We start from the raw sequence: 15,230 nt of genomic DNA on the forward strand, positions 1-15,230 counted from the left end.
AGGTTGGTTCTTCTTCTGTTGCGCAATTCTTCATCACAATGTAAATGGTGAAGTGACACTGCGCTCAGCATTTAAAGTAGAACTAAGTAACTTGCTCTAAGGGCTCCCCTAAAGGTCCCTTTTGGTTATGTCACTGTCGTATGTCACTGCCCCCCCCCCCCCCCCCTCTGAAAATGGATGGATAGATAGATAGATAGATAGATAGATAGATAGATAGATAGATAGATAGATAGATAGATAGATAGATAGATAGATAGATAGATGTGTGTGTGTTGCCTGATGCCGTGATGACAGTGCGTGTGATTGCTGCTGAGCTGTCACTGCATGGAGTTGCTCCGTTCCTTCAAAGGTCTTCTCTGCCTTTTTTTTGGTAGCTCCGCCATGATATAAGTTTGAGAAAAGTGAATTTGTAGACAACAGTGTGCAGCCACAAGGCTGGTCATAATCTAGCATTAGTTTGTGTTGGGCAACTATAAAGCAGTACGTCTGCCACCGGGTTAGAGGCAGGAAAGTTGCATGTGCGGTTTTCTGGCCAGAGACAGCAGGGGGGGATGAAAGACCCCCCAATCACTACATCAACACTTGTATTACCCTCACAGGTACTACAAGAAGGATTTATTAAGATGAAAAAGTTACTTAGTTCTGCTTTAATGTTTGGTACTTCAACAAAAAAAAAAAATTGTAGTCAACATTATCACGTTACTAATCATTTTGGTATTATTTTACTTTATATGTTACGCACATTGTGGTTGACAAGACTGTCTTTATATTTTTTTTTTTTTTTTTTTTTTTTTTTTTTTGCGGCCTAGTGGCAAGAATCTCAAACTCCACCAATCTTTCTGTTCAAACTAATACAGGACTGTGTTGGTCCTAACCACTGAAACACATCCTCACACACACACTCACTCACTCATTCTGTACATATGTGTGTAACAACAGGAACTATTCACTCCAATCACAGGAGCGCTCACTCTCAGCGAACCCATGACAACCGTGCTGATACTGGTATTCAGGAATTCCTGGCAACATAACTGAGGAGGCCAAGTGAAAACACAGTGCAGTGATACCATGACATACTATTTGTGCAGTAAAACTGCATTAGAGTCACATATCCCTGACAACAGAAGGTCATTTTACAGCTAAATTTGGACCTGTGTCAATCTTGCTGCATTTTAATTAATCATAAAAACTGCTGGTACCAGTGAAATTGTCTCTTGTTTATGCATGCAAAAACAATAGTCAATGACATTGGCTGACTTTGTCATTAGGTGCTTTGTGCATGGACCGCGTGTATGTGTAGGTGTTGTCGTGACTTGAGTCGTTGCTGTTCCAGGTGAAGTCGGTTTGTAACAAATATCTGTAAAATAGAAGCTTCATGGATTCATTAAAGCTGAATAAAAGTGCTGTTCAATGTCTCAGCAGGTCAACAACAGATAAAGTACCTTCATAGGAGTCAGTGTTGTTGGGTCAATACGGGAAAATTGATCACGAAGGACGTACAAGGTCAACTATTAGCAAGGATGCATCCATAAACTGACACAATATGTTACAGTGAAAGGTTTTTAAACAACTTAAATATTTGTGTTTATTTTAAGTAACTTCAACAATAAATCAATATCAATACTAATGATTTATAAATACATGTTTTGAAGCTTTATGGTGCACATGATTGGAATTTTCATGGTCCCTTTTATGGTAAAATTATGTATTATATTATTTATTTTTGTGGCATTTCAGCCACCTTTCATGCTCTACGAACATACATTATTTGCTTATGAGTGAATCTGCCATGAGAGTGAATGGATGCCTTTCAGTGACTGTTTTCTTTTTGCTAATAATTATGAAATAATATTTGTATGGTTCCCGTACAAATAGTAAATGAACTTGATTTTATGTAGCGCTTTAATTACCATCAAAGCAGTCCCAAAAGCGATTTACAATATCAACACTTTACGCTCACATTCACACACCCAATGGTGACATTGATGCCAAGTCAGACACTCGTCTTTGAATGGGAAGTCCTTGAGCAAGAGAAGCGTCTTTCTCAAGAACACTTGGATAATTGGAAAGGTACAGGCTTGGGAGCAAATACAAGGCTTAATTTGATCAAGATTTTATTTAAAAAATTCCACAAATTATATATACTTGATTTGAAAAGGCCATGCTCAGAGTCAGTTAGTTAGTCAAATAAAAGCATGGCTATTTTTCAAACGGTATTTTTGTTTCCTTTTCCCTTTTCCAAAATTAATGACACGTATTGTTATAATTCCAATTATTATAATTATTATTGACAATAAAAAGAGTGCTAATAGAATTATCATCACCAGCAGCAACATTTGTATAATGTTACTCAGAGGTGAAAGTAATGGATTACGAGTAGTCACATTACTGTAATTGAGTTGTTTTTATGGGTACTTGAGTATATTTCTAAATCAGTAATTTTACTTGAACTTAAGAATGTTTTAAAATTAATAAATATAATTTGTTACATTTCTACACCCAACCGTGCATGAGTAAATTATTTTTTGTTTTTGTTCAGCTGACATTGTGAAACTACACAAAATGAAATGACCAGACAACAATCAAATGCATCACGTCATAGTCGACCAATCAGATTTGGTTATGAAGACACATTGAACATAATCCATTATGTTCTTATTGTTACCCACATGGCGCATGCATGTGGCATGGCACTGCTTTAGAGTTCAATGTAGCTTTGTTTTGATTTATTTTGAAAAATAATTGTATACTTTGACAAATCTTTTAGTTTATACAGATGCCTTTGTGGAAAATAAATTAATTTCTAATTGTACAAGATTTAATCTCTTCTTTTTTAAGTTTATACATGAGATTTCTACTGTATGCAAGGGAACCGTGGCAAGATTTATCACCAAAAACACTTGTGAGCTACTTTTTACTTACTTGAGTATTTTGTGTATGACTTACTTGTAGTTGAGTACATTTTCAATCAAGTAACAGTACTTCTACTTACATACATCAGTACTCTTTACACCTCTGATGCTACTTACATTTTATTGTGCATATTTTCTGTGTCTAACTATTCTTTTCTTTATCTTTACAGGAAGAGTACATTAACCAGAGTCAAATCCCTTATTCTTTTTATCTAAAAAAAATAAATAAAATAAAGGTGATTATGGTGTGTTTTAAGCCAATGTTTCTCAAACTTTTTTGCATACCCTCTTCTCTTATTTCTGAATCTACACCCTCTCTGTCCGTCCACAACAGTTTGCTGAGAAAACCATGAAAAAACAACTATAAAACTCATAATGATGGAATGAATGAATATAACACAAATAATCTCATTTGGTAAATAAGTGTAGTGTAACTGTATTTAGTGCCTCCTGAATAGATTTATATATAGTTTTAATCATTTCTATTTTCCCTCCTGATGTGGAACCAAGACTGACCCTTGTATTTTCAGGTCATGTTCAAAACAAGGTCATTTCTATCATCATTTTGTGTGTTTGTGTGTTATTTAAATTCTCAGTGTGTGTGTTTTTTTTTTTTTTTTTTTTTGGTGTGGTTTGGTTGTTTCTAATGTTTCTCTGTTATTTTTTATGTGATCTAGTGTATTTTTCCTCTAAATGTCTTTATTGTCATTTTGTGTGTTGCTGGTAATATGACTTTTCTCTGTTAGTGTCTGTGTGTATTTTGTTGTTGTTTGTCTGTTCGTTTTTTTTATTATTCACTATATTTTCCTCTTAATTTGTGTGTTTTTGTTGTCATTTTGTCAGTTACTGGAAATATTTAGTATGATTTTAATTTTTAACTAAAAAACAAACCGTATGAAACCCCATATTTTTAATGATTTCATTTGTTAATTTTCCTCTTTCTCAAGTACCCTCTGTAGTGCCATTGCGTGCCCCTATACGGGTACACGTACCCCCATTTAAGAAACCCTGTTTTAGGCTATGAAGAAATGAGGTGAGTATGTATACATGTTTACTGTGTATACAGTGTATGTATGTATGTATATAAACATACAGCATGTACTTCGTTTCCAGTATAAACAGTATATTCAACGGAATGGCTGCGTGTACTGTGTAGGTCTGAGGCGCTCACGTGCCCCCTCTACCGGCCAGATGTGGCGCACACAGCCGCTGCTCTCGTGGAGCTTCCGGAACGCGCACTCCATGCGTGATTCAGGGACCGTCTCTCACACTCGCGTCTCTCCTCCTCTAAGTGTGGAGCGAGCCGGCATCGAGCTGCTGTGTCCTCACCTCTGACAGCGCGTGTGTTGGAAGTGTGGCATCAGAACACACTCCTGGGGTTCCTCTCCTCTAAGTACATGCAGGATTTAAGTTCCTGCAGCGCACAGACAGACAGAGAGTTCACTGAGGCAGCCCCGCGGATCGGGGGGAACGCCGCCACGGCGCCGCAGACATGGATAAAGTTATCAATTACCTGTTTGCTGCTCTGAGCCTGCTGCTGTCCGCCCATGGGGAAGTTTTTAAAGGTAAGCACGGATCTCATGGACACGTTTTGAAGTCTGTTTCAAAGCTTGGTGTGCGGTGCGCCTTGGGTTGGAAACGCTGTTGGGAATGACTTTGCGCGGAGTTTGGGATGCAGTTTGGAGTCTAATAATGGTGTATAGCGCACAAGCACGAGGGGAGATAATGATGTTGTCTAGAATATTTACCAAATGTCACGTTTGATTCTATAACAGCTTTGATTCAGCATCAGTCATTACGCACAGTTTGGCACAGGCGTGCGCAACGAGCAGGTGCGCTGCGGAGACGCTGATTCAGCTCAGATCGAGGTTTAGACTTATTAGGATTTCCATGTTTCTGGAGTTCAGAGTTAGATCTTTGTCCTTATAAGTTTGCTGTCATCCTCTTAAGGGATGATGCGCGTCCTTAAAATGTCCGCGCGTCCTTATTTGAAACGTCCTACTTTACCTGTCCTTATCTTTGGGAACTCTCCACTTCACGTGTAGTGTTAAAGCTTGTTTTCTGTGTGAGTTAATTCAAGAGTTTTCACTGAAATGGAATAAGTGGTCAATTATTTGAGCGTAACGTTCAATTCTATTTCATGTGTAGCACTGGATATTTACAATATTTCACAATCCCATGTGAAGTAAATTCTGTAAAATCATGTCAGTGTTAAAAAGTTGTCAACTCAAAATCAGGTTTAAAATAATATCCAATAAACATGTAACCCAGATGTTTACCATTCCGCAGTTTTCAATGCAGAAATATGTTCATCCATTAATACAAGTTGAAATATTGACACATAAATGTTGAACTAATCTATACCAGTGCACACGTTATCACTTATAACACACTGAGCCCATTTACCCCCCAAGGGGATCAAATTAAGTCCCCCAGAGGAATCATTTAATGACATTGTCCATTTGGGGGGAAAAAACCCCATCATCATGTCGATCAATGTAGACAGAGTGAAGAGGAGAAGTCGCCTCCAAAAATAAAACGTGTTTTTGTGTTTATTGCATTTATATTATATATGTAAATAATAGTGTGTAAAAGTTGAGGAAGGGGTTGTGAGTGTGTTGTGTGTATTCACTGAGCCTGTTGGGGGCAGCACGACACACACATAATGATAGTCTGAGTGTGAGTGGAGGATTCACACAGAATGTGGCCATTTATTTCCCACTATTTTCACAAAAAAAGAGAAAGAAAATAATTGTTTCTTTTTTTTTTTTTCTCTCCAAACATTTTTTCTAAAATGTTAAAATAAATAAATACATAAATAAATAGTTCAGAGGAACACACCTTTACACAAACCCTTTATTTCAACAGCATGGGTCAATTTTAATGACTCAGATCTCTCTTCACACCAGTATTCCCAGTCCGTTGTGCGAGGTTTATCAATCTCTCCTGCTGGCAGACTTGGCAACCTGGAGATTTATTGGAGTGGGATGCATGGCGGGGGCCCCCCAGTGGTGCTGAAACCATCAATATATGTGCTCGTAATTGCATGAGTGTGTGTAAATATGTAAACCAGGAAGAAATCAACTGGAGGTATTTCACTTTCCCAGGTTATGAAGCCGTGTTTGCAGGCTGGAGGCCATTGTTATGGAGAGTTTATGATCACAGCTCTAGTGATGATTAGATCACTGAAGTAAGCAGAGCGACTGTTTAGTTGGACAAACAATGTCAGTGTCGGAGCTTCAATCCCATCAGCGTCTTCTGGAAGTCTTTCAATCAGGATCAGCTCCACTCTGTGTATAAGATTCATCTCCGCTCTCAGATCAGTGGTTCTCAACCTTTTTAGCCCGTGACCACCAAAATAAAGGTTCCAGAGACTGGCAGCTTCACTGTATCTAAAGGTGGTGGAACAATAAACACAGACATGGACATTGAAGAACAGTCCTGTGGAGCTAGGGCCATCTATGAGGGGGAATAAAGAGGAAAACTTTTTGGGGCCCATCCATAAAGTCAGCAAAAATGATGGTCCATTATTGTGATAACCACTTTTATTTATTTATCTGAATAATATCTACTGTTTTGTATTATTTTGGCCATATATAGTCATCTTAAAGATGTAAACCCTTGTTTTAATCAGAAATAAAATGGGTTAAAAGTAGCCAAACATGGTGGAAAAGGTAGTGAAATGAGATTTTAAAAACCACAGAAATTGGTTAAAAAGTTTCTAATAGAGTGAACAAAAACAGACAGAAAAAGTGGTAAAAAAGGGTTCAGTTAGGGCTGGGCGATATGGAGCAGAACTCATATCTCAATAATTTTTTCTCAAAATGGTGATATACGATATAAGGTTTGATCAAATGAAGTCTGACCAGCAAAATTTGCTCATGCAAAATGCCACACAGACACATTTATTATCAAACAGTTGTGCCACTTTTGGCTTTTTCTCCTCTAAGGGACAGCACGTGTGAGTGAGTTCTATGGTGTGGCTTGTTTAGTAGGGCCCTATAAAATCTGTTTTTATTTTTTTCCAAATTCTGTTTTATTCTTTCCCAAATTCAATGTTTTCCCAACTTTAATTTTTTTTTTGTTTTTTTTTTTTTTAAATATTAATAATTTTTTTCAGAAAATATAACTTTTTAACTCCTGTGAGGAAACAGAATAAATATGAATAAATAAAATGTATGCCAAAAAAAGTAATGTAGATATAAGTTGTTGTGAAATGGATTATTATGTCATATAAAGATGTATGAGAACAGCATTCATGTCACCATATTTCCCCTCAGGGATCAATGGTTTATTGTTTAAGTTTTGATCAACTTAATTTAAATTAACAGCTGAAATTAATTCTATTAATTCGATTCTGTTAACGTGGCTTTTATAGGGCCCTAGTTTAGGGTTAGGACGCACTCAGAAATCCACCGAACTGTGCTTTTTATGCTGTTCTGAGAAGTAGTGGTAGCAGCAACTCGTAAAAAACGTATTTTAAAACAAAATAAGCTAGAATATATATATATATATATATACAAATAGAAAACTCAATATATCTTGTATATCGATATATTGCCCAGCCTTAGGTTCAGTGTCAATATTGGAACAAATACTAGGAATAATTAGTTTAATCTGGCAAAAATAGGCCTGACGAATTAATTTTGTTAAATTGGCAAAAATAAGCATGAAATGTGGTGAAAAGAGGTTAAAAGTGACAATATCGGTTCAACATATTCAACATTAGCTGGGAAAAATGGTGGAAAGGGTTTATAAGTCCCAGAAATGTCTTGAAAGTGGAAAAATGTCCAGGAAAGGCATTGAAATTTGATGGAGAAGTGGCAAAAATGGGAGTAAAGTAGCAAAAATGCATTAAAAGGAGCAAAAATATGGCAAGAAAAAGTGATGAAAATAGGTTAAAATATGGCAAGTTTGGTGTAGTTGCAGAAAAAGGCTAAAACATAAGCAAAAATGAGCTCAAATTGTAGAAAAAAAAAAAATTCTTAGTTTCTTAAAGGCATCTGGTGATCCCCCTCCCAGTGTCTCGTGACCCCAAATGGGATCCTGACCCCAAGGTTGAGAACCCCTGTCTTAGAGAACGTGTTTATCCAACTGCTTATCTCGCTCTCAGTGGTATGGTGAAAGCTTCATTGTTTTATTCCCTTCAATGCCCACTGGAGGCTCAAAGTTAGGAGAGAACGCACCAAACTAGACTGTAAATCACTCCTTGCATACAGCCAGGGCTGTTGTTTTCTACATTAGGAAGACAGCTTCTTTCTTGAAGGCCTGCCCTTTGATATTTATACTCCGTCTTTTGACCGAGCACATTAAATTCCAGGGAGCTGTGTGCTTTGTTATGTTTGCTATTTTTTTTCCCCAACAGCCATAAAACCTGCCTTGTTTTCTGATAAGCGGGTGAGCCATGGTGTTGAGAATAATGCCTCATGCTTGGAGTGCTGAGCCGTAGTTTGTCACCACAGAGCGAGTTGCTGCTGACGGCGTCCTGCTTGACCGATCCTGATTGCCATCCAGGCTGTGACTAAGAAGTAAAACAACACTCGGGCTGCTTGAGAAGATAAACGGCACTTCATTTGAAGTCTGGCAATAATTTAGATAGTTTCTCACTCATGAAATGTTCCCTTAGCTGACTCTGATTTATTAGAATCTTCAGCAATAGGTGTCCTGATGGATGGCAGCTTCCCTTTGTGTGAGCCAGGAGAGAATAAAATTAAATATGCATGAGATTTTCTTTTTTTTTTTTTTTTTTTTTTTAATTCATATATTTTTTAAAGTGACTTCAACCAGTGTTAGAGGAGCAGGAAAGCTCCATTGTGATTGATGAGAGTACAAAGCAGAGAGTGAGGTGTCTACATCCCTCCACTTTATTATAATGATAATGAAGCCCATGGAAACAAGTGGATTTGCCGAAGCTGTTCAAACACTGCGGGTACGTTTGTGACTTCCCAGAACAAGTGTGTTGAGTTTGTCAGCAGAGCTGTTATAAGACTGATTACACCTGGTAGACACAGCGGAGGGTGTCGCTTAGAAAATAAACTTTATTATGTGCAGCTTCATAGACAATTATTGGACTAAGTGACGAGACTGACAGCACTGTGCTTTACAGTGAAGAATAAGATAAAACAATCCTACTGCAACTTTATTTAGATTTTTTAAATAATTGATTTTATGTAGTGTAGAAAAAAACTATACAAATCTGGATGGTATTACCTGTTTGTGGCTGGTATCAATTATTTATTCAACTTTTTGAATACCTGCTGATCTTTTCCTGGGATTTGTGGACGGCTTGATCGGATAGCAGATTACTGGAAAAAAAAAAAAAAAAAAAAAAAAAGGAGGAGGAGGCGTTAACAATGTTGAATCTGGGCTTGCTTTAAAAGATCTATAGCAGATATGGATCAACTGGCGGCCCGGGGGCCATGTGCAACCTATGGTCTAATTTTATGCGGCCCCCAAGGTAAACGTACAAAATACACAAAACAAAAGCAAGAATACATTAAAAAGTAGAAAGAATTACAACATTGCAGGACAATTCGGTGAAGGAGAAGGACGTAGAAAATACTCCAAAAACACACCAAACTACGACAAAAATGAACAAAACGACAAATGGCAATACACAAAATTACTCCAATTAACCCAAACCGACAACAGAACTACACAACATGACTCTGCAAACCTACACTAATAACAAACAAGCAAAATGACTCCAAAAAACATACACTTTACATGAAAAATACACCAAATGACAACAGGAATGCACAAAATGCCTCATGACAAGCAAGACAACAAAAAAGTATTTGTTTTTTCCTGCATTAATGCTCAGATTGGTCATTTATCTAAATGCTGACATGAATGTTGATTATGTAGCCCTTTGGTCAAACAAAAACATTTTTGTGGCTCCACTGTGATAGAAGTTGCCCACCTTTGCTCTATTGGACTTATACTTCTTGCTCATTTTCAAATGTTTCAATGTTTTGTTTAATCCTTCCATTTTTATTACATATTTTAGTTGGCGTAATCAAAATAAACTGCCTTTACATTACCCTTGGATATGCGCAAAATCTAAATAGTAGTAAAAACTGGGAATTGAAATGCCTGAATTGAAAAAGAAACACTCAAATATTGCTAAAACCTTCTTGCGCTTTCATGAGAAGGTTTTTCAGATGTTTCAATATTGAACTGCATCGCAGAAAGCGCAATGGAAGCACTTTTTCTGCAGTTACACGTCACAGGACGTGACGTACCTGGTCACATGATCACTTCTCTTAGAGAAAACATGGCACGGTACGTGTCAACAGAAGAGGAGACATATTTCTTAGCATTACACTTAAAAAATTGTTACTGCCACATCAGACGGCAAACAACAAAGGAATACAGAGTGTTAAAAGGAGGTTTGGAGCATCCATCTTCCTGCAGCGAAGTCTCGCGGGATGAAATTTCAGGAGAGTTACAAGGCTTGTGCCCAAAACGAGCTCAAGTTGGAAACGCTTTCAAAGCGCAATTATATTTTGTCAAAATTTTAGAAATATCACTTTTACTTTGCTGAAAAACTGTAATGGAAACATAGCTACAGACTTCCTTAGATTTTGCTTGTTCACTCTACTGCTTTTTGCTGCTAAAAAAAAATCATGTTAACACTATATGACTTGAGGTATAAAAACCAGCGGCTCTTGCAACTGATTCTAAAACATAAACACAACACAAGCCAAATGAAGGCGTTAACCGCATTCGAGGCATTTTGGGACTATCCAATCCATACATAATAGCAAGACACACCCTGGGCAGTTCCAGTGTGTACTGTTTCTTCTTCTTGAAGGAAAAGCACATGCACGTCTTGGATTGAACCTGTAAACTCTGTACAAGAATACCAGGATTTGTACCCACAACCTTTCTTGCGAGGCTGCATTGATGACCACTGCTCTACGGAGCGGCTCATTTCAGTGTGTGAATCGAAATATCACAAACAAGGTCAATTTAGAAGGAAAAAGCTTTGTGTTTGATCTATTATTCTGCTTTGTACTTGGGAGAGGTCTTCTCTTTCCTGGAGGGAATTCAATCAAATCTGTATTAGGAATGAAAGTGGCACAGCTGGTGCGGATTTTAAATCAGCTGCTGTTTTTCCTGACTTTACCTTTCTGACAATAAGATAAAACCCTTTAAGGTAATTGAAAGCACTCGCACACCTCAATTTGCGTGACTTATTAAGAAATAAAACCGCAGCTTTAAAGTTGAAGTTCTGACTTACCTTGAGTTGAAAGTCTGTATAAGTCAAAACAGGACAATGTTAGTAACTCATTCTGTTACTATGCAATACAGGTCTTGATCAGGGATCCTTAATTCTTTTTTGCCGACTTACATCAGATTTGTCTGGAAAAAGTGGAGCATTTCTGTGTAAATAAAAGCACCTTTATGGGTTGCAGGTACAGACATTCTTTTCTTTAACTATAATCAAGACACTAATTTAAAAAAAATGGCTTTGTGGACTGTGAACACGAATTGTAGACACAGGCTAAAAACTGAAATGACCAGCACTTATTAGCATTGCTAAAAAAAAAAAAAAAAAAAAAAAAATTAGCGGCACTAACCACGGCTCCACCGAGCAGCTCATATGCTAGCAAAGTAGGGCCTCCGATTTTCCTTTTTTCCCCAATTTTGTTTCATTTCTGTTTCAACTGCTTGCCCTAATTTAATGTTATTACTGGCGTGCTAAGCTTCCCAAAAAAATGCAACCCAAGCTTAATTTAATAGGGATCGATTAAAGCTGCTATCCGGAGTTTCTGAGAGAAAATCTTGATGGCCCGCCCTCAACAGCTCTACTTCCTCCCCTGCCTCTGCCAATCTACCAGAAGCTACGCCTCTACATTTGTGTACGCGCATTGCAAAACATAAAAAGTCGCATAACTACAGAAACCTCACATTTATTGTTAGAGTGCCATAACTTTTGATTGAAACTTGTTTATTACCTGTCCATGAGAAATGTTCGGAGTGCTCCTCCATGACGCTGTGTTGCTAGGTGATACCTGTTTGCTGTTATGACGGTGCACGCACTTTCACTTTGATTGACAGCGTCCCGCTCCAGGAAGTCGAAGCCTATTTGCTGGGCGAAGTCGGCGCTTTCTTGCATTTGTATATGGGTCTATAGGGTGAAGGCGGGACTTATATACATTAATGTACAGTATATGAATGACCACCGGCAGTAGACCGTAGTAAAAGACTAGTTCTGTATTTTTTCGCATTTCAAAAGAATCATACATAATATCAGCTTTAAGTAAACTGTTTAAATTCCACTTTTCTAAAAGTTTGCACATTTTACATTTTACTGTTTCTCTCGTCTTAACACATTACACATTGAACTACCTGTTTTACAGGGAAGAATATTGTAAAAGTGCCTCATATTCCCGCATCAAAAATGTATGTAAGGGTGTTGTGTTGACATTTTACGTTTGCTTTTCAGGTGAATTCCATGCTTTCTGTCCGTTTTCCGATGTAGCAGAAAAATCCTCCTAAAATCTCCAAAAGTCAGATTCAACACAATATATGCTGAAACCTACTTCCACAGTGTTCTATTTCTTTCACTCATTACTGCCTCCCAGGTTGGAGGTTCAATTCCGTCATGACTTAGTGTTAAAATAAGTTTGCCGGTAGACAAACATGGTGCATTATAAATCTGGCAACCTGTCAAGAGATACCCCTGTAAAAAAAACTCTTACCTCGTTTTCTGTTGCATCACGCAACCTTGTCCTTTTAGGACTATTGCCACGCTGCTAGTTTTTAAAACAAACATGCCAAACTCAAGGTCCAGGAGTCAAATATGGCCCTGTATCCGCTTTGGCCTGCAGCTGAAAGTAAAAATAATAAGTGAAACTTGAATCATTGTGTAAAAGCAGTGGCTATCCATACGTTTGCCGTATCAATATACCGACATTCTTTCTGTATGCAGTGCCCTCATTGGCCAGTTTAGGTCATGTGATAGGTCAGTCATTCGCTAGTTTAGGTCAAGTGACTAAGACTAAACCTAACCGTGAACCTAACTCTAACCCTAAAAATTGTTGCGATATAGGGTTATAACCTAACCCTAAGACATTACGTACGTGTACTTCGGTAAACATAACAATAGCACCGGGTTGTTCGTACGGCAACCGTACAAATAGACACTTTCTTCTGTAAATTACCAACTAATTTTAAAAGTTGTAGATATCTCTGTCCCTCCCAATACATAGATTTAATGGAACTCCACATAATTTGCAGGACTTAGAGTTTCCCCATGCTTAAATCACATGATGGAAAATTGTTAAAAGAACTACATTTTCTCTGAAATTATTCTATTGAATTTCCCAAATTGAATAAAAATTGGGTCACAAAATTCAGGAAATTTTAGTGAAGATCCTGCAGGGAGACTGACATCTGTCACCTATTGTTTGGATAATATACTTTACATATCAATAATACATGGAAGTGCAAACTATGGCACAATAAAGTTAAAATGACATGTTTTTTTTTCCACCTTGAAATCAAACTGCTCGTATTCGGCCTCTGAAATAAAAACAAGTTTGACACCCCTGCCTTTAGCCAACAGTATGAAGTTCTCCCACTCCTGTCAGAGTAAATCATGATGATGGCGACTATGAGAATGATCCTTCAATTAAAGGGAGGAACAACAGTTGATTTCAAGTGTGAGATCACAAAGCAAACACAAACATGTGACTGTCCAAGTACTCAGTAATTAGCCTGGGAAGCCAGATAAAGGGACTGAAACTCTTTCTACTGCTGAATTTCCCTTTATGGCTCATCATCTTCATATCCCTCGAGTGCCACTCCACATTCAATCATTAGTTGTTGATTTCCAAGTGATTTTATTTACATTCTTGAGAGGCAGTAATGGTTTGAAGTTCAATCTCCAGGCGCTCTGTGTGGCTGTGTTATCGGGAGGGCTCTGCAGTGGAATGATAATGCCTCGAGATGCGACTGCTTGAAGGATGCCGGACAAACTGAGACGCTCTAATTATGCAGAGCTCCTCCTTCAAATGAAGAGGATAAAAGCTAATGAATCGCACACAGGCCAGCACAGGGGCTGCCTAATGAAGAGAGCGAGACAGAGAGAGGACTGTTTGTGACACACAAAGATGGTGTGTGTGTGTGTGTGGTTGAACAATTACTGGATCTCATCACCATGTCTGGAAAAATAAATTATCCTAAGGTGGGGGTAAATAACTACAACTTGCTATGCAGCGGATCATGTTTACAGTAGTCGGTATTGGTTGGAGGTGACTTGGAGACACTGAGGAAGTTTTCACTAATTAGTGCTGCAGGATAAAACAGTTATTAATGGTGACGAGGAGGCGGAGAAAGAGGATGGAGTAGGAGAAGCATTTTTAATCAGGACATTACTAGTGCACGCCCAGTAGGGATGTAACGATTAATCGTAAGGCAGTTAAAAATCGATTCATAGGTACCACGGTTCCCATCGATGCTCTGAAAATTGAATCGCAGTGCTTTTTTTAAACAGCAGAGGGCGCTATATATTAATCCTTCCAGAAGTGGACGTGACGGGCGGAATCTGCTACTATTTTCTTTCTGGCAGCCATTTACTGTTAAACATGCTCATAAATGATTCTTTACTCCTTTAGCACTGAAAGAATATCTGTAATATTACGTGAATAACTGTAAAAGTCACGTTTTTCTATTAGCTCTGTCTGCTAGCATAGCTTCTCTTCTTCACTGGTGGAATAACTGCATGCTAACCGACCACTGGGTTACCAGCGCCCTCTGCTGGTCTAAACAAATATCTGACCTAAATACAGTAAAATGACTGTTTTTTTTTTTGTTTTTTTTAAAAGTCCAATTGTTAAGGCACAAAATACATTTTCAGTTGCACTTTTAAAAAGAAAAAGAACTATTATGCAGTTTTGAATTGTTTACTATAGAACCAGAATTTAAATGAATAGGTTTCTTCTTCATTTGTATTATTCCTTTATTTATTTCATTCAAGATTTATTTTTAGTTAAATTGCATCATTTTGAATAGTTTATCAGGGGATTCTTTTGACAATGAAAAATAAAAGGAAAATCGTACAGTATTTTCCCCAAAAAAATAAAGGAATATTTTTCAGTCATTTGTCAACATTCCCATTTTGTAAAATAAATCGTGAGAAAATCGTATCGTGAACCCAGTATCGTGAATCAAATCATATCGGGAGTTGAGTGAATCGTTACATCCCTAATGCCCAGTGTCTATTGTTAGATGTCATCTGTACACACCTGGTAGTCATTTAAGAGGGAAAATCTACGCAATTGACTGCAGGGGTTGGGGTCAATTATC

At 37.7% G+C, this 15,230-nt stretch overlaps 1 protein-coding gene across 13 annotated transcripts in view; it reads left to right on the forward strand.

Moving 5' to 3' along the window:
• Positions 1-3,882: 3,882 nt before the first annotated feature.
• The window catches only part of LOC114478755 (receptor-type tyrosine-protein phosphatase mu), a 229,975-nt gene continuing 218,627 nt past the window's right edge, over positions 3,883-15,230 (forward strand). For 7 of the 13 annotated variants that reach the window (XM_028471981.1, XM_028471978.1, XM_028471979.1 and 4 more), the window contains exon 1: positions 4,405-4,477. In XM_028471981.1, the coding sequence (XP_028327782.1) occupies positions 4,405-4,477 (73 nt within the window). Of the gene's footprint in view, positions 3,946-4,156; positions 4,478-15,230 lie in introns of those variants that run through there. The other 6 variants (XM_028471977.1, XM_028471983.1, XM_028471989.1 and 3 more) reach the window with 2 other exon arrangements.

Source organism: Gouania willdenowi, chromosome 17, assembly GCF_900634775.1.
Source record: "Gouania willdenowi chromosome 17, fGouWil2.1, whole genome shotgun sequence".
Taxonomy (NCBI): Eukaryota; Metazoa; Chordata; class Actinopteri; order Blenniiformes; family Gobiesocidae; genus Gouania; species Gouania willdenowi.